The 20,860-nt window shown below is 35.0% G+C and overlaps 2 protein-coding genes across 4 annotated transcripts in view; one reads left to right on the plus strand and one right to left on the minus strand.

Annotated features, from left to right (window-relative positions):
* Window positions 1-20,860, plus strand: part of DHRS7 (dehydrogenase/reductase 7) — a 977,513-nt gene that overhangs the window by 230,799 nt on the left and 725,854 nt on the right. The gene's annotated exons all lie outside the window — the stretch shown is intronic.
* MNAT1 (MNAT1 component of CDK activating kinase) overlaps window positions 1-20,860 on the minus strand; it is a 240,589-nt gene that overhangs the window by 77,483 nt on the left and 142,246 nt on the right. For all 3 annotated transcript variants that reach the window (XM_050797813.1, XM_050797812.1, XM_050797814.1), the window contains exon 7: window positions 12,203-12,324. In XM_050797813.1, coding sequence (XP_050653770.1) covers window positions 12,203-12,324 — 122 coding nt within the window. The remainder of the gene's footprint in view (window positions 1-12,202; window positions 12,325-20,860) is intronic.

Here is a 20,860-nt window from a genome sequence, read left to right on the forward strand (position 1 = left end):
GCAAGGTGGCAATAAATTGTGACTAGATGAATTTGAAACCTGTGGTACAACGATAGGAACTGGAGCAACAAAAAAACAAAACCAAGATCAAAATACAGAATTAATATTCAGCTCTCGACACTAATGACCTAGCAGAAAAAGGCATGTAAATATTTCTGTGCATAAATATTATTTATCTCAGTCTCTACTATTCTGTCGTACAGAATGTCCAATATTCAAATAATAATTAAAACAAACGGGAAAACAACAAATGTATCATGAGGACACAAAACAGTCAACAGAATCAAATCCAAACATAAAAGAAGGAGTTAAGAAAATACTATGATTAATAAGTTAAAGGATCTAATGGAAAAGGTGGATAATATGTATGAACAGGTAGGAAATTTAAGAAGCGAAAATCATTTTTAAAAAGTGAATGAAAATACTAGATATAAAAATTGCAATATTAAAAAGAATTCCTTTGATGGCCTTATCAGCAGATTGGGCAAAATAGAAAAATAAGTGAACTTGAAGATAGGACAAGAGAGAAATTACCCTAGCTTTTAAAACAAAATTTTTTAAAAAATTGAAAAGCACAAAATAGAGCATACAAGAGGTGTAAGTAAAAAGATAATCAAAAGGTATAACATTGTAAGATTTAAGAGACTAATACCTTTTTTAAAAAAATTAGTCTAAAAGCCAGTATTATTACTAAGTTTGATTTATAACTCCACATTTTGTTTTCTACAGAATTTAAGAAACTAACACATTTTAAAAAATAATTTGTTAATAATCTTGGACACACAATATATAAAGATGTAATTCTGTGGCATTGACAACTAAAAGGGGTGAGGACAGAACTGTTTAAAAGCAGCGTTTTTGTATGTTACTGAAGTTAAGCTTGTATACATTCAGAGCGCTACAACCTAGGATAATAAATGTAATCATCATAATAATGAAAAAATAATAGCTCAAGAATATACACAATAGAGATAAGCAAAGAATTTCAATGTGGCACTAAAAAATAAACACAAAGAAAACAGTTATATAGGAAATAAGGGAGAAAAAGCTATAAGGCATATGTAAAACAAATTAAAAATGACAGAAGACCATCCTTATCAGTAATAACTTTAAATGTAGCGTAATTAAACCCTCCAATCAAAAGATAGAAATTGGTAGAATACATAAAAAATAAATAAAACCAAGATCCAACTATATGTTATCTACAAGAAACTAACTTAGGATTCAAAATCACAGATAGGTTAAAAGCAAAAGAATGAAAAGGGCTATTCCATGCAAATAGTAACAAAAACAGAAGTAAATACTAATATGAGGCAAAATAGGCTTTCAACCTAAAGTGTTCATAAGACAAAAGAACATAACATATTAAAATATTTATTTACCTATATAAATAACAGACCATCAAAACATATGAAGCAAAACTGTCAGAACCAAAGAGAGAGTTTTACAATAATAGTTAAAGGGTTCAATACTCCCCTCTCAATAATAAGATAGAAAAACTAGACAAAAGATAAATAAAACAGAGGACTTGAACAATAGAATAAACCAACTAGACTGAAAAGACATATATGGAACACTAAACTACAAGAAAATACACTACACATTCCTCTAAAGTGCACATGGAACATTTTCTAGGACAGGCCATATTTTAGGCCATAACCTAAGTCTTAATAAATTTTTAAAAATTAGTATCATATCCCCAATCATAACAGGATGAGGTTAGGAATCAATAATGGTAGAAAAACTAGAAAATTCACAAATTTGTAGAAATTATACAATACACTATTAAATAACCAATCGTTCAAAAAAGATCACAAGAAAAACTAGAAAACAGTTGGAAATGAATAAAAACAAGAACAAAGCATACCAAAACTTATGGGACACAGCAAAGCAGTAGGAGGAAAATTTATAGCTGTGAGTGCTAACACTAAAAAACAAGAAAAATCTGACCAAGCACAGTGTCTCACACCTGTAATCCCAGCACTTGGGGAGGCCAGGGTGGGCAGATCACTTGAGGTCAGGAGTTCGAGACCAGCCTGGCCAACATGGTGAAACCCCGTCTCTACTAAAACTACAAAAAATTAAGCAGGCATGGTGGTGCACGCTTGTTATTCCAGCTACTCAGGAGGCTAAGGCAGGAGAATCACTTGAATATGGGAGACAGAGGTTGCAGTGAGCTGAAATCATGCCACTGCACCCTGGCCCGGGCAATAGAACGAGACTCTGTCTCAAAAAAAAAAAAAAAAAACTAAACAAAACAAGAAAAGTCTTAAATCAACAATCTAACATTACACTTAAGGAACTAGAAAGAGAAAGACAAACTAAACCTAAAACTAGCAGAAAAAAGAAAACAGTAAAGATTAAAGCAGAAATAAACAAAATAGAGAATAGAAAAATAGAGAAAAATCAATAAATCGAGATGATTCTTTCAAAAATATCAACAAAATTACCAAATCTTTAGCTAGACTAAGAAAAAGGAGAGAAGACTTAAATTAGTAAAATCAGAAATGCTAAATAGACTAAGAAAAAAGGAGAGAAGACTTAAATTAGTAAAATCAGAAATGAAAGTGGAGCCATTATTACCAATTCTATAGAAATTAAAAGGATTATAGGATTATATGAGAGAACTACGAGCAAACTGGGTAACCTAGATGAAACATTTAAAGAAGAACTATCAACAATCCTTCTCAAATATTTCCAAAAAACTGAAGAGGAAGGAACATCCCTAACTCATTCCATACTCTGTGTGATGGTTAATATTGAATGTCAACTTGATTGGATTGAAGGATGCAACGTATTGTTCCTGGGTGTGTCTGTGAGGGTATTGCCAAAGGAGAGTAACATTTGAGTCAGTGAGCTGGGAGAGGCAGACCCATCCTCAATCTGGGTGGGCACCATCTAATTAGTTGCCAGCGTGGCTAGAATAAAGCAGGCAGAAGAAGGTGGAAAGAGCAGACTTGCTGAGTCTTCTGGACTTCATCTCTCTCCCATGCTGGATGCTTCCTGCCCTCAAACATTGGACTCTAAGTTCTTCGGCTTGTGGACTCTTGGACTTACACCAGTGGTTTGCCAGGGGCGCTCAAGCCTTCAGCCACACACTGAAGGCTGCACTGTCGGCTTCCCTACTTTTGAGATTTTGGGACTCAGACTGGCTTCCTTGCTCCTTAGCTTGCAGATGGTGTATTGTGGGGCTTCACCTTGTGATCATGTGAGTCAATACTCCTTAATAAACTCCCCTTCATATATACATCTATCCTATTAGTTCTGTCCCTCTAGAGAACTCTGACTAATACATTCTGATATAAAAGCCAGAGACTACAAGAAAACTAAAAGCCAATATCTCAGATGAACAGAGATACAATCAACAACATACCAAGAAGATTATACATCATGACTACATGAAATTTATCTCTGGGATGCAAGGTTGGTTTAACAAATCAATGTTACACAACTCATTAACAGAATGAAAAATAAAAACCACATGATCATCTCAAATAGATGCAGAGAAAGCATTTGACAAAGTTCAAAATCCTTTCATGATAACAACTGTCAACAAAATAAGTTTAGAATAAAATGTCCTAAACAAAATTGAGGTCATTTATGAAAGGCCTATGCCTAACATAATCAACAAAGGAAAAGTTTTCAGTTTTTGCCTGACGCCAAGACAAGGATGTGCACTTTCATCAGTTACATTCAACAAAGAATTGGAAGTATTATCAAGAGCAATTAGACAAGAAAAATAAAATACATCCAAATAGGAAAGCAAGAAGTAAAATTATGCCTCTCTGCATATGACATGAACCTACATGTACAAAATCATAAAATTAGACCAAAAAGTTAGAACTAGAAAATGAATTCAACAAAGTAGCAAGATAGGAAACAGACATGCAAAAATCAGCTATATTTCTTTATACTAATAGTGATCTATCTGAAAAAAAATCAAGACAGTTCTACTAACAATAGTATCAAAAAGATTAAGATACTTAAGAACAAATTTAACAAAGGAGGTCAAAACTCTACACACTGAAAACTATGAAACACTGAAGACAACATAAATAAATGGCAACAATCATGAGATGGCTGGCTCATATGGTACTTCTAGTTCTAGATCCTTGAGGAATCGCCATACTGTTTTCCATAATGGTTGAACTAGTTTACAATCCCACCAACACTGTAAAAGTGTTCCTATTTCTCCACATCCTCTCCAGCACCTGTTGTTTCCTGACTTTTTAATGATTGCCATTCTAACTGGTGTGAGATGGTATCTCATTGTGGTTTTGATTTGCATTTCTCTGATGGCCAGTGATGATGAGCATTTTTTCATGTGTCTGTTGGCTGTATGGATGTCTTCTTTTGAGAAATGCCTGTTCATATCCTTTGTCCACTTTTTGATGGGGTTGTTTTTTTCTTGTGAATTTGTTTGAGTTCTTTGTAGGTTCTGGATATTAGCCCTTTGTCAGATGAGTAGATTGCAAAAATTTTCTCCCATTCTGTAGGTTGCCTGTTCACTCTGATGGTAGTTTCTTTAGCTGTGCAGAAGCTCTTTAGTTTAATGAGATCCCATTTGTCAATTTTGGCTTTTGCTGCCGTTGCTTTTGGTGTTTTAGACATGAAGTCCTTGCCCATGCCTATGTCCTGAATGGTATTACCTAGGTTTTCTTCTAGGGTTTTTATGGTATTAGGTCTAACATTTAAGTCTCTAATCCATCTTGAATTAATTTTTGTATAAGGAGTAAGGAAAGGATCCAGTTTCAGCTTTCTGCTTATGACTAGCCAATTTTCCCAGTACCATTTATTCAATAGGGAATCCTTTCCCCATTTCTTGTTTTTCTCAGGTCTGTCAAAGATCAGATGGCTGTAGATGTGTGGTATTATTTCTGAGGACTCTGTTCTGTTCCATTGGTCTATATCTCTGTTTTGGTATCAGTACCATGCTGTTTTGGTTACTGTAGCCCTGTAGTATAGTTTGAAGTGAGGTAGCGTGATGCCTCCAGCTTTGTTGTTTTGACTTAGGATTGTCTTGGCAATGCGGGCTCTTTTTTGGTTCCATATGAACTTTAAAGCAGTTTTTTCTGGGTATACACCCAAAGGATTATAAATCATGCTGCTATAAAGACACATGCACACGTATGTTTATTGCGGCAGTATTCACAATAGCAAAGACTTGGAATCAACCCAAATGTCCATCAGTGACAGACTGGATTAAGAAAATGTGGCACATATACACCATGGAATACTATGCAGCCATAAAAAAGGATGAGTTCGTGTCCTTTGTAGGGATATGGATGCAGCTGGAAACCATCATTCTCAGCAAACTATCGCCAAGAACAGAAAACCAAACACCGCGTGTTCTCACTCATAGGTGGGAACTGAACAATGAAATCACTTGGACTCAGGAAGGGGAACATCAGACACCAGGGCCTATCATGGGGAAGGGGGAGGGGGGAGGAATTGCATTGGGAGTTATACCTGATGTAAATGACGAGTTGATGGGTGCTGACGAGTTGATGGGTGCAGCACACCAACATGGAACAAGTATACATATGTAACAAACCTGCACATTATGCACATGTACCCTAGAACTTTAATAATAATAATAATAAATAAATAAATAAATAAATAAATAAATAAATGGCAACAAATCCCATGTCTGTAAGAATAGAGGAATATTGTTAAAATGTCTATACTACCAAAAGCAGTATACAGATTCAACAAAATCCCTATCAAAATTCTCATGGCATTTTCAATAGAAATAGAAAAAAATTACAAAGTTCACATGAAACCACAAAATACCCACAAAAAACAAAACAGCCTTGAAAAGGAAGAACAAAGTTGGAGACATCAAGTTTGCTGATATCAGATAATATTACAAAGCTATAGTATGATATTGACACAAAAACTAACATATAGACATTGGAAAAGAATAGGGAGCCCAGAAATAAACCCAAACATCTGCAGTCAACTAATTTTTGACAAGGGCATGAAAACATACAATGTAAAAAGGCTAGGGATTTTAGTCAATGGCACTGAGAGAACTACACACTACATACAAAAGAATGAAACTGGCCCTTATCATACACCATATCCAAAAAAAAAATCAACTCAAAATGGACTAAAGACTTAAAAATAAAATCTGAAACCATAAAATTCTTAAGAGAAAACAGTGAGAAAGATCCTTGATGTTAACTTTGGCAATGGTTTTCTGGATAAGACACCAAATACGCAACAAAACCGAAAATAAACAAGTAGAGCTACATCAAACCAAAAATCTCTGGACAACAAAGGAAATAAACAACAAAATGAAAAACCAACCTACACATTGGGAAAATATATTTGCAAACTATACATCCAATAAAGGGTTAATACCCAAATTATATAAAGAACGTGAATAGTTCAATAGCAAAAAAAACCAAATAACTCAATTTTAAAATGGTCAAAGGACCTGAATAGTCATTTCCCCAAAGATAATATATGAATGGCCAAAAGGCATATGAAAAGCTGCTCAACATCACTAATCATCAAAAAAAATACAAATCAAAACCAGAGTCTCTTAATAGCAGAACTGATTAAGCAGAAGAAAGAGTGAACTTGAATATAAGCTATTTGAAAATACAGTCAAAGAAAACAAAGCAAAACAAAGAATAAAAAACAATGAAGCATGCCTACAAGATCTAGAAAACAGCCTCAAAAGCGCAAATCTAAGAGTTACAGGGCTTAAATAGGAGACAGAGAGAGAAATTAGGGTAGAAAGTTTATTCAAAAGGATAACAACAGAACACTTCCCAAATCTAGAGAAATATATCAATATTCAAGTACAAGAAGGTTACAGAACACCAAGCAGATTAAACCCAAAAAAGAATACCTCAAAGCATTTCATACTCAAACTCCCAAAGGTCAAGGATAAAGAAATCTAAAAGCAGAAAGATAAACGAGTAACATAGAATGGAGGTCCAATATGTCTGGTAGTGAACTCTTCAGTGGAAACCTTACAGGCCAGAAGAGACTGGCATGAAGGAAAAAGCTTTCGCCCTAGAATAGTATATCTGGTGAAAATGTCCTGCAAACATGAAGGAGAAATAAATAAAGACTTTCCCGGACAAACAAAAGCTGAGGGTTTTTATCAACACCAGACCTGTCTTACAAGAAATGCTAAAGGGGGTTCTTCAATTAGAAAGAAAAGAACATTAACAAGCAATATGAAATCATCTGAACATACAAAACTCACCAGTAATGGTAAGTACACAGAAAAACACACAATATTCCAACACTGTAATCATGGTGGATAAACTACTCTTAAGTAGGAAAACTAAAAGAAATCAATTAAACATAATAACTACAACTTTTCAAGAGATAGTACAGTAAGATATAAATAGAAACAACAAAAAGTTAAAAAGCAAGGGGACAAAGTTAAAGTGTAGAGTTTTTACTAGCTTTGATTTTGCTTATTTGTTTGTTTATGCTATCAACCTTAAGTTGTCATCAGCTTAAAATAATGGGTTATAAGATAGTGTTTGCAAGCCTCAACAAAATACTAGCAAGCTGAATTCAACAACATATTAAAAAGATCATTTACTCATCATGACCACATATGACTTATCCCAGGAATACAAGGATGGTTCAACATATGCAAATCAATCAATATGATACATCATATCAACAGAATGAGGACGAAACCATATGATCACTTCAACTGATGCTGAATAAGCACTGAATACAATTCAACATTATTTCATGGTAAAAACCCTAAAAAAACTGGGTATAAAAGGAATTTACCTCAACATAATGAAAACCATATATAACAGACCTGCAGCTAGTATACTGAATGGGGGAAAACTGAAAGTCTTTCTTCTAAGATCTGGAACACAGCAAGGATGCCCACTATCACCACTGTTACTCAACATAGAACTGGAAGTCCCAGCTAGAGCAATCAGACAGGAGAAAGAAACAAAGGACATCCAAAGCAGAAAGGAGTAAGTCAAATTATTTTTGTTTGCAGATGATATGATCTTATATTTGGGAAAACCTAAAGACTCCACAAAAAAACTATTAGAACTGATAAACAAATTGAGTAAAGTTGCAGAATACAAAATCAGCACACAAAAATCAGCAGTATTTCTATATGCCAAGAGTGAACCCTCTAAAAAAGAAATCAAGAAAGTAATCCCATTTACAATAGCTAGAATAAAATACCTGGGAATTAACCAAAGAAGTAAAAGATCTCTACTATGAAAACTATAAAATATTGATGCAAAAACTTGAAGAGGACACACACACAAAAGATAGTCCATGTTCATGGATTGGAAGAATCAATAATGTTAAAATGGCCATAGTACCCAAAGCAATCTACAGATTTTAAATGCAATCTCTATCAAAATATCAATGACGTTCTTCACAGAAATTTTTTTTTTAAATCCTAAAATTTATATGGAATCACAAAAGACCCAGAATAGCCAAAGCTATCCTGAGCAAAAAGAACAAAACTTTAGGAATTATATTACCTGACTTCAAATACTACAGAGCTATAGTAACTAAGATAGCATGGTACTGGCATAAAAATGGACACAGAGACCAATGGAACAAAATAAAGAATCTCAAAACAAATCCATACATCTACAGTGAACTCATTTTTGACAAAAGTACCAAGAACATACATTTGGGAAAAGAAAGTCTCTCAAAATATGGCACTGGGAAAACTGGATATCCATATGCATAAGAATGAAACTAGACCCCTAACTCTCACCACATAAAAAAATCAAATCAGGATTAAATACTTAAATCTAAGACCTCAAACTATTTAACCTACCAAAATTAAACATTGGGGAAACTCTCCAGGACACTGGAGCGGGCAAAGATTTTTTGAGGAACACCCCCATGATCACAGGCAACCAAAGCAAAAATAGATAAGCGGGATCACATCAAGTTAAAAAGCTTCTGCACAGCGAAGAAATCAATGAACAAAGAGGCAACTTAGGAATGGGAGAAAATATTTTCAAACTACCCATCTGACGAGGCATTATTAACCAGAAAATGTAATGAACTCAAACAACTCAACAGGAAAAAATGTAATAATCCAACTTAAAAATGGGCAAAAGATTTGAATAGACATTTATCAAAGGAATATATACAAATGGCAGTCATATGTAGAAATGCTCAACATTACCAGTAATCATCAGAGAAATGCAAATCAAAACTACAATGAGATATAATCTCATCCCAGTTTAAATGGCTTTTATCCAAAGACAAGCAGTAACAAGTACTGGAGAGGATATGGAAAAAAGAAAATCTTGTACACTGTTGGTGGAAATGTAAATTAGTACCACCAGTACAGAGAACAGTTTCAAGGTTTGTCAAAAAACACAAATAGAGCTAATATACGATCCAGCAATCCCACTGCTGGGTATATACCCAAAAGAAAGGGAATTAGCATTTCAAAATGGCATCTGTACTCCCATGTTTGTTGCAGCACTGTTCATAATAGCCAAGATTTGGAAGCAATCCACATGTCCATCAACAGATGACTAAATAAAGAAAATGTGGTACATATACACAGTGGAGTACTATTCAGTCATAAAAAAGGTACGAGATCCTTTCATTTGCAACAACATACATGGAACTGGAGGTCATTATGTTAAGTGAAATAAGCCAGGCACAAAAAGACAAACTTAGCATGTTCTCACTTATTTGTGGAAGCTAAAAATTAAAACAATTGAACTGACAGTAGAAGGAAGGTCACCAGAGGTTGTGAAGGGTAGTGAGGAGGTGGGAGAGGATGTGAGGATGGTTAATGGGTAGAAAAAAATAGTTAGAAAGAATGAATAGGAACTAGTTTTTGGTTTTGTTTTGTTTGTTTTTGTTTTTGTTTTTGAGACAGTGTCTCACTCTGTCACCCAGGCTAGAGCGCAATGGCACGATCTTGGCTCACTGCAACCTCTGCCTCCCAGGTTCAAGTGATTCTCCTGCCTCAGCCTCCCAAATAGCTGGGATTACAGGTGCATACCACTACACCCAGCTATTATTTTGTATTTTTAGTAGAGTCGGGGTTTCATCATGTTGGCCAGGCTTGCCTCAAACTCCTGACCTCAAGTGATCTGCCCACCTCAGCCTCCCAAAGAGCTGGGATTACAGGGGTAAGCCACTGTGTCTGGCCAAGAACTAGTATTTGATAGAACAACAGGGTGACTATAGTCAATCATAATTTAATTGTACATTTGAAAATAACTAAAAGAATATAATTGGATTCTTTGTAACACAAAGAGTAAATGTTGAGGTAATGGATATACCATCTACCATAATGTGATCACTATGCATTGCATGCCTGTATCAAAATATCTCACGTAGCCCATAGTATATATACCTACTATGTACCCACAAAAATTAATTTTGAAATATCTTCTCTATCTTAAATATATATAATTTTTCTTTTTTAATTATACTTCTATACAGCCAGAAAACACTATGAGCCAATATCCTTTATGAACACTAATGCAAGAATCCTTGACAAAACACCAGCAAACTGAATTCAGTATATTAAAAGATGGGCTGGGTGCAATGGTTCAAACTTGTAATCCCAGCACTTTTGGGGGGCCAAGGCGGGCAGATCACTTGAGGCCAGGAGTTCGAGACCAGCCTGGCCAACATGGTGAAACCCTGTCTCTACAAAAAATACAATAATCAGCCAGGCATGGTGGTGCACGCCTGCAACCTCAGCTACTCGGGAGGCTGAGGCATGAGAATCACCTGAACCAGGAGGCAGAGGTTGCAGTGAGCCAAGATTGTACCACTGCCCTCCAGCCTGGGTGACAAAGCGAGACTCTGTCTCAATAAAAAATAATAATAATAATAATTCAACATTCTAGGAACAGAAGAAAGCTACCTGAACATAATAAAATCTGTATATGAAAATTTTTGACAAAATTATTGGAAAATGCAAAACCCAGTAACAGAGGAGTACTATTTTAAACACGTTAACTTCACGGACATCGAAAGTAAAGATTTTTTTGAGGTAAATTTATTTTAAAGATACACAATTCTGGCTCTTTGTAAGAGATAAGAAATAAATGTCTACATCATATATAACTTTTTACATTATAAAACACACTATTGTCTATCTCCTCAAACTTTAATTTTAGCATTTAAGACAATTGTTTAATAAATCTGTTATCTCAAAGGGGGTTTTAGGTTGTTTTACATCCTGTTGGCTTCATGCTTGTAGGCTGTAGGACTTTAAGAGAATAAAGAAATAAATAAAATTTAGCCTTAAGATATTAAACATCATTTAAATAGTAACTTTGCCTTGGAGCCTTGATGTTCACATGTAAAATATTATACAACATGTTCCAGATTTTGGTTTTGTTTTTGAAGATGCATGTAGGTTTTATTATTTGTTTCATCTTTTTTGTTTTTGTTCTTGGGGTCTCTGACTTTTTCTATTGCTTTTTAATTGCTTGGCCTTGATGTACCCCTTTTTTTAAATATTATATTCTTTCCACTATTTTCTTTTGTTAAGCAACAACAGTTTCTGGTTCAGCCTTTCATTCAATAGTTCACATTTTAAAATGAGACCAAGAAATGATTTGCTCCATCTAGCAACATCTGTGCCTGCACTTTTCAAGTATACAAATACCCACTTGCTCCCATGAGAGAGACTATAACCATCTCTCCATCCCTCACAAAAGCCAGGATCCCAGGTTCATTTCCAGAATGGATATATATGATATGACTGTTGAATCACTGGGCCAGCCTTACATTATACCTTTCAACAAAATATATTTCATGGCTCATGGCTCATAAATGTAGTTTCACTGTAGACAGCACACAATGAGTAAATCTAACCTTTTTCACGGCAAGGAGCCCAACTCATATTTTTATTGGCTTACTACTAACTAAATTAAGCTGTAATTTCTCTGAAAAAGAAAAAAAAACACTCATGACTGAAAATAAACAGCCATTTCAATATGGCTGCCAAGGACAGACTTAAAAAAGAACTAATATACTCCAGGTTCAATCTCAAGAGACCTAACAAGTCCATAGAAAAATTAATGTACTAAATAAAACAACTTAGTATTAAGTACTGCTCATTTTTCACAAAACAGTAAAAAAGAGTTCTATAAACTGAAAATCTAAGAAAGTTAACATGTCAGTTAAGAATAGCAGTAAGTCCCATATATCAGCTCCTCAATGTAAAGTTCTTTAGGACACATACCCAAGTCTTCCTAGCATCTCAAGCTCAGGAACATGTGGTCCATATGTCTCTATCTGCAGTGGTTGGTATTCATACAGAGCTTCTTCAAGCTTGTGAATAGGTGCCAGTGAAATATGTTGACCCTGTTAGAAAAATGAAGGAAGTTAATACCTCTTAATATTATTTTCATGTTGCTACTTATTTATAATCATTTTAAAGATTTACTAAATTCCTCACATTAGAAGCATTACCCATTAGTTGTGCTGTTCCATGGGTAAAATGCATTGCATAACTGAAACCCACATAATAGAATTAATAGTCATTTACACGATTTAAAAGAGGAAAACCAAATCCATCATTAAATTCAAATTTAGCGTTAAACAGTACAGTTGTTCAATGTCAATGGTAGAAGTCATCAAATACAAGAGACTTCAAAAACTTTATGCAAAATACATATTATTTAAAAACTATGCATGGATTTTAAAAACGTTTGCACCAAAACAAACTTGTACTAACTTGTAATAACTTGTCTGAACAGCCCCTAGTTTGAAGCATGAAGAAGCATAAGACCATTTGAAAAAAGCTCCTATCAGAGCAATGTGAATTCTACTAAATTGAAACAAGAACAAACATCTATGGTGAAGATTGGATGGAAGAATGGCAAAATCATTCATGCTTTACAGAAAGTTTATGGGGACGATGCCCCAAAGAAATCAGCAGCTTACAAATGGATAACTCATCTTGAGAAGGAACAAGAAAATGTTGAAGATGAAGTCCTCAGTGGCAGACCATCTGCATCAATTTGCAAGGAAAAAAATAATCTTGTTCTTGCCCTGATTGAAAAGGACTGGTGATTAACAGCAGAAACAATAGGCAACACCAGAGACATCTCAACTGGTTCAGCTTATACAATTCTGACTGAAAAATTAAAGTTGGGCAAACTTTCCACTTAATGGGTGCCAAAACTGTTGCACCCAGATCAGCTGCAGACAAGAGCAGGGCATTCAGTGGAAATTTTAAACAAGTGTGATCAAGATCCTGAAGCCTTTCTTCTAAGAACAGGAGATGAAACATGCCTTTACCAGTACTGAAGACAAAGCACAATCAAAGCAATGGCTACCAAGAGGTGGAAGTAGTCCAGTCAAAGCAAAAGTGGACTGGTCACAAGTAAAGGTCATAGCAACAATTCAAAAAACTCACCATTCAAAATACCCATGGCATTTTGCTTATCAAGTTTCTGGAGGGCCAACATACAATACCATCTGCTGATTATTATCAGTGTTTTGAGAAAGCTAGCTAAAGCTTTAGCAGAAAAATACCTAGGAAAGCTTCACCAGAGTCCTTTCCTCACCACGACAATGCTCCTGTTCCTTTCCTCTCATCAAACAAGGGCAATTCTGCAAGAGTTTCATTGGAAATCATTAGGTGTCCACCTTACAGTCCCAACTTGGCTCCTTCTTACTTCTTTTTGTTTCCTAACCTCAAAAAATTTGTAAAAGGAACCCATTTTTCTTCAGTAATAATAATAATTAAAAAAAAAGGATTTCACTGACATAGTTAAATTCCCAGGACCCTCAGTTATTTAGGGATGAACTAAATGCCTGGTATCATTGCTTACAAAAGTGTCTTGTTCCTGATGGAGCTTATGTTGAGAAATAAAGTTTATATTTTTTATATTTGTCTTATAATTCCATTTTCTACAAACTTTTTGAAGTCCCCTTGTATACAAGCATAGTCTAGCCTCACATTTTTCTATTTTTACTAAACTACTTTGACATTTCTGGTAATCGGTTTTGTTTTGGTTTTTTTTTTCTGAAAGCTCAAATTAGGAAAGAAAATTAATAAAATTATTCTCTGCAAAGCTGTGCCACATAAATGTCTATTCTCTGAAGTCTTTACATGAAATCAAACTAACTTTATGTGTATTTATTTCACATCACACATACATATACAAACAAAATAAGAAAATTTTACGCTGAAAACTAAATTGGATGAAAACATCCATTCTGAGTATTTTTCTGAGAAGAAAGAACTACTGGATAACTAAAATACAAAGACCCTACAGATTATATTTGAACAAAATAAAGTGCCACTCAGTTATATACCATTACATTGAGATTTACATATCTATAATCCATGTGGACACAGAATTCTAATTTATAAAAATACCTACGCTTTATACAGTCTTTGTTTTCTGATTTTAACCATAGTTCTCTTATTTTTCTTGGTATAGTTTTATTACTTTCTCTATTTCATAACTTTTAATAAACCATTCTTGCAGTTATTAATTCCTCTTTTAGTTTACAAATTTTTTGTTGTTATATCCCTTAGTTTCCTTTTTCCCTTAAATTACTAAGTTGGATGACACATTATCTATTTTATTTTTTAAAAAAAGGTAAAAGTCGTGACTTAAAAGTGATAAAATACAATTGCAGCAGTGAGAAACAACCATTGAAGACGCTTGCACCTGGATTACAGTTTCTCTCTTCAACAAGTTCAACAGCATGTAGCATCATCCTAGCTAGTTTACAGGCACATTATAATAGGCATCTCTGACACTGTAATGTCAAAAGTACTTCACCAAAAACAGGCGAAGGACTTGAATAGAGATTTCACCACATAAGATACACATATTGTGGCTGGGCGTGGTGGCTCATGCCTGTAATCCCAGCACTTTGGGAGGCCGAGGCAGGCGGATCACCTGAGGTCGGTAGTTCAAGACTAGCCTGACCAACATGGAGAAACCCAGTCTCTACTAAAAAATACAAAATTAGCTGGGCGTGGTGGCGCATGCCTGCAATCCCAGGTACTCAGGAGGCTGAAGCAAGAGAATCGCTTGAACCCGGGAGGCAGAGTTTGCGGTGAGCCGAGATCTCGCCATTGCACTCCAGCCTGGGCGACAAGAGCGAAACTCTGTCTCAAAAAAAAAAAAGATATACATATTGCCAATAGGTATATGAAAAGATGCTCAATATCACTAGTCATTAGGGCAATGCAAATCAAACCATGGTGAGATACCACTTCACACCCATGGACCACTTCACACCCATGGCTATTTAAGATGGCTATTATTAAAAAGAAAAACAGAAAATGCTAAGTGTTTGTGAAGATGTAGAGAAACTGAAACTCTTGTGCATTGCTGGTAGGAATAAAAAATGGCACAGTTGCTGTGGAAAACGGTATGGCAAGTCCTCAAAAAATTAAAAACAAAATTACATGATCCAGCAACTGGATTCTGGGTATATACCCGAAAATGAAGGCAGGGTCTCAAAGAAATATTTGTACACCAATGCATATTTACAGCAGCATTATTTTCAGTAGCCAAAAGATGGAAGCAACCCAGTGTCCATCAAGGAATAAACGAATAAATAATATGTGGTGTATATATACACATAAATACAATAGAATATTATTCAGCCTTTGAAAGGAAGGAAATTTTGACATATGACAACATGGATGAACCTGAAGATATTATGATAAATGAAATAAGCCAGGCATAAAAGGACAAAAGTTATATGATTCCACTAATAGAAGGTTCCAAAGTAGTCAAATTCTTGGAGACAGAAAGTAGATCAGTGGTCACCACAGACTAGGAACATGGGAAAGAGCAGTTAGTGTTTCATGGGTACAGGTTCAGTTGAGGAAGATGAGAAATTTTTGGAAATGAATGGTGGTGACAGACGTACAACAAAATGGATGTACTTAATGTCACAGAAAAGTATAGTTAAAAGGGATTAAAATATGAACTTTTTATGTTACATGTATTTTACCACAATTTTTAAAAATGAGTTTTGGATATTCTAACTTCCTCATTTGCTTTGCTGGAATTAAAATATGCAGGAAAAAGAGAAAAAAAATGTAATGTCAGAAACTTCATTCATATTATTTTAACCCCTAACCTCCATGTTCCACAGCCTTTCTAAATAAACATGAAACTGTCAAGCTAAATCTTATACTATCACAGAATAATACAATTTCAGACCAATGATTCAGAGAGCATTGCACAGGTTTAGAAGACAGTGCCTGAGTGGGATATTTTGAGACTTGTTCTGACATCCCTATTTCAAAGTGTCTTCTTCAAAAATTGTCAGACACCAAATTCTCCTGTCATTTGATACAAAATGTCCAGTATTGGTGTCACATGTTTTAGCTATGGGGGCAAAAGGGAGGGGAGAGGAATGAAATAGAGGAGGGTAAGTGAGGGAAAGGAAAACTACTGTGACAATTAAAGAAGTACACTTACAGTCTCACCAATACTTCATTTGCATTTCAGAAATTAGAGAGCAAGGTCCAGAAAGGCTCACACAGAATGGGTATTTTCGAGAGCTGGATTACCTTCCAAGGAAGATAATATTCAAGAAAGACAAGCTTTCTTAAATAATTGCACTGGAAAACAACATACTAAAACTAATCATTACCTAAATATTAGCAACAATACCCAAATTACTAAAGTTATGATGTCTTATAATTCAAAGTCTTCTCTGAAGTTTGTGGGGACATCACTTACAATAGCCAAAAAGGTCACTGAATAAGAAGAGTTAACATTATTTATTCTGTGCTAGACACTATGCTAAAGGGTTTTGTATGCATATCTCAGCGTCCATAATAATTTTATGAAATAAGTACTATTAATCGTACTTTATGAATGAGGAAATGGGGGTTAGATATTGTGACTGAGCAAGATCATACTGTAGTTAATGGCAGTTTGGTGACTAAAAGCCAAGTGTGTCAGATTCTAAAGCCTGTGCTTTTTTCCCCTAACACCTTCATTTTATGGATATGGAAGCTATTATCCTCAAAATGTAAATTTTTCTAAGGTCACATAGAGTTAGATCTCTCAATTCCTGCCCAGTGCAGGTTCCACACACTGCCTTTCAATATCCTATTTTTAAATAATATAATCATGATTAATTTAAAAGTTTTAATGGCAGTAAGTAAATCCTAGGTGGTTTAAACCAATTTTTATATAAATTCTAATAGCTCAGGTACATAAAATACCATAGGCTCAAAAAGGAGTATTTTTAAAAACTGTAACATTTGAGAGAAATAAACATTACTCAGTGGTAGCTCTGTTTGCCATAAGAACGATAAGGTAAAATTCATAAATGACACACAAACTGCCCTTCTAACATTCCATCTATCTTTCCCTCAGAAAAAACTCATGTGAGATAGATGCCATGGTTCTCAAACCTAAAGCTGGAGCAGAACTTAGAGAACAATGACTTACACTCATTGACATGTGTTTTAAATTTTTAAAATCACCCACAGAGCAGATAATGGCTTAACAGGTCACATGAGAAAGTACTAAAGGTTTTAAGTGATTGGGGGGGAAACGGTGTTTAAAAGTTTTTTAGATGAAAAATGGTTATTGGTGATATTTCCACCCAAACAGTAAGGGTGATAGATATTATTCTAAATTATCAGAAAAAGGAGGATTCAAATTAAAGAAATCAAAGTGCGTGATATACTAATTTTAAGTTATATTTGAATTAAATTTGGTTGAGTGCCAAATGGTATGGACTTAAGTGCTATTGAGTATCGAGAGAAAGAATCAATAAAAGGTGGAAGAATGAAAAAGACAGAATAGAAAAAAGGATAGAATATCAAGAGGAAGAAAAAGATAGAATAGGAATGAAAAGAATATCGAGAGGAAGAATCAATAAAAGATGGAAGAATGAAACAGTGCAACTTGCACTAGACCTCAGAGGACAAAGTCTACAAAAGCAAGGCAATGGGAAGGATAGCAATATTACCACAGCAGTATGTTGTGTCCTGAGACAATAAGTAAACCTGAGCAGAGACAGGTATATAGGGAAAGAAGGGTGGGCAGAGAATGAATCAGTATAGATAGCTTAAATCACAGCTAGAAAAGACTCCAAGGCTAGTTTGAACTCACATGGGTAAGAAATCAGAACTGTCAAAACAATGTCAGAATGTTTTATCTCCAGCACATTAGTAAATAAATTATAAATAAATAATGTTTAATATGACAAGAGAGCGTGAAGAAAGCTGCTTTCATACACTGCTGGTAAGAGAGCAAACTATGGAATTGCTTTCTTTCTGAAAAGCAATTTAGTAAACCTTTAAAATCTTCACATATTTTGACCTAGTAATACCACCTGTAGTAATTTATAAGAAAGCAACCAGAAATATAATCAAATTCCTATTCATAAGTCTCTTCATCACTGTTTACATTGTCAAAAACTAAAAGGAAACTAAATGTTCAATCAATAAGTAAACATCAGTTTAAATAAACATCAGTTCAATTATAACATAAAACATTGTGTAACTATTTAAAATCATGTTTAAAGAGAAATTAATAAAATGTTAAGTACATGATCATTATGATCTAAACTATTTTTAAAATCTGCCTAAGATCCGGGCACAGTGGCTTATGCCTGTAGACTTCACATTTTGAAAGACCAAGGTGGGATGATAGTTTGAGCCCAGGAGCTTGAGACCAGCCTGTGCAACACAGTGAGACCTCATCTCTACAAAAAAAAAAAAAAAAATAGCCAGGCATAGTGGTGTTCACCTGTAGTCCCAGCTCCTCGGGAGGTTGAAGCAGGAGGATCACTTGAGCCCAGGAGATCAAGGCTGCAGGGAGCTGTGATTGTGCCACCGTACTGCAGCCTGAGTGTCAGAGCAAGATCTCATCTCAAACAGAACATAATAAAATGAAGTAAATCTGCAAATGCAAAAGAAAACTAAAGAAAAAGTATCCCTAGGTGATGAAATTATTTATCTTTGTTGCACTATTTTCTGAATTGTCCAAAATGGATATAAAAATTGGTATATATTTATGGCTATAAAAAAACTATCATTGAACAATAACACAGATTAAAAAATCAGAAAAAACATACTGCAAGACAAGTGGCCTGGTTTCTTCAGTAGGTCAATATAATGAGAAACAAAAAGAAGAAAGATGACAAAGTATAGAGTGGGATGGGAGCTATTCAAGATTAAGACAGAATTAAGACGTTTAATAAACATAGTGAGAGTCACTGGCTCACTACTAATTTGGAAGGGAAAAAACAGCCGTGAAATATTTTGGCAACAACTGGGGAAATCTGAATATAGACTGGATATTAAGCTATATTAGAGAATTTCTGTTAATTGTTCAGTGTGATTATGGCATTATGGTTATGTATGAGAATGTCCTATGTAGGAGCAGGTCAGTGAGAGAGATGCCAGTTGAAGAATTTAAAAGTAAAATTTCATGGAAATTGTAATTTACTTTAAAACGGTTCAGGGAAAAAAATGTGCATGAGAGTGAGTATGTGTGTGTGTGTGTGTGTGTATGTGAGAGACAGAGAGAGAGATGTAATACCACAATATTACAGATTATTGAATCTAGATATTAGGCATGTGAGTATTCATTGTATTATTTTCCAACTTTGCTATTTTTGAAATTTTTCATTATAAAATGTTTAAAATAGATCACAGAATCTTTGTTAGTTTTGAAAAACAATGGATATGTATTTATAGCAAAGAAAAGTATAATAGCACCAAAGAAAGAAGAGTCTAGAATCAAGTAGGTCAAGTCTGTAGCTATTTTAGTGATTAAGGTTAAAGTAATATGGTCTAGATCTCACTAGTAATGGGGGGGAAGAGAAAAAAAAGAATAATAATTATAATTAAAACTGCAAGAATTGGTAGCAATCTGGTATAGCTGAGGTGGGAAGCAAAATGTGAAAACCAGAGAGAGCTGATTAACAGAGACAGGAAAAACAGGAAAGGGAAAGGTAGAAGAGTGATGCAGGATGGATGCACGTCCCTTCCAAATTTCATGTTGAAATGTAATCCTCATGTTGAAGGTGAGGCCTAGTGGGAGGGTTTGCATCATGGGACTGGAGCCCTCATGAATGGCTTGGTGTGCTTCTTCAGTAATAAGCAAATTCTCTATTAGTTCACGTGAGAGCTGGTTTTTAAGAGGTGCTTCCTTCTCTCTCTTGCTCCCTCTCTTGCCATGTGCGCCTGCTACCCCTGTGCCATCCACCATGAGTAAAAGCTTCCTCATACAGCCTGCAGACCCATGAGCCAAATAAACACCTTTCCTTAATGAATTACCCAGTGTCAGGTATTCCTTTATACCAATGCAAAACATACTAATACAAAGAGGAAATTTTAAAAAGATAAAATGCAGACCAGAAGAAAATACTTGCAAGTCACATATTTTATAATTCGATCAAATTCAGAATACTACCGATAAAGAATTCTTAGACACCGGGCATGGTGGCTCAAGCCTGTAATCCCAGCACTTTGGGAGGCCGAGGTGGATGGATCACCTGAGGTCAGGAGTTTAAGACCAGCCTGGCCGACATGGTAAAACCGCATCTCTACTAAAAATTAAAAAATTAGCTGGACATGGTGGCCAGCGCCTGTAATCCCAGCTACTCGGGAGGCTGAGGCAAGAGAATTGCTTCAACCCGGGAGGCAGAGGTTACGGTAAGCCAAAATCGCACCATTGTACTCCATCCTGGGCAACAAGAGTGAAACTCCATGTCAAAAAAAAAAAAAAATTCCTAGAATTGACTAATAAAAAGACAAAATGACCCAACTAAAAGTGGCAAAAGATTTTAAAAGACCAGATGGCTAATAAGCACATGAAAAGATGCTCAACATAACTAATAATCAGAAAAATGCACACTAAATGCACACACACTTGAATGACAATAA

The sequence above is a fragment of the Macaca thibetana genome, chromosome 7 (assembly GCF_024542745.1).
Source record: "Macaca thibetana thibetana isolate TM-01 chromosome 7, ASM2454274v1, whole genome shotgun sequence".
NCBI classification, from domain to species: Eukaryota; Metazoa; Chordata; class Mammalia; order Primates; family Cercopithecidae; genus Macaca; species Macaca thibetana.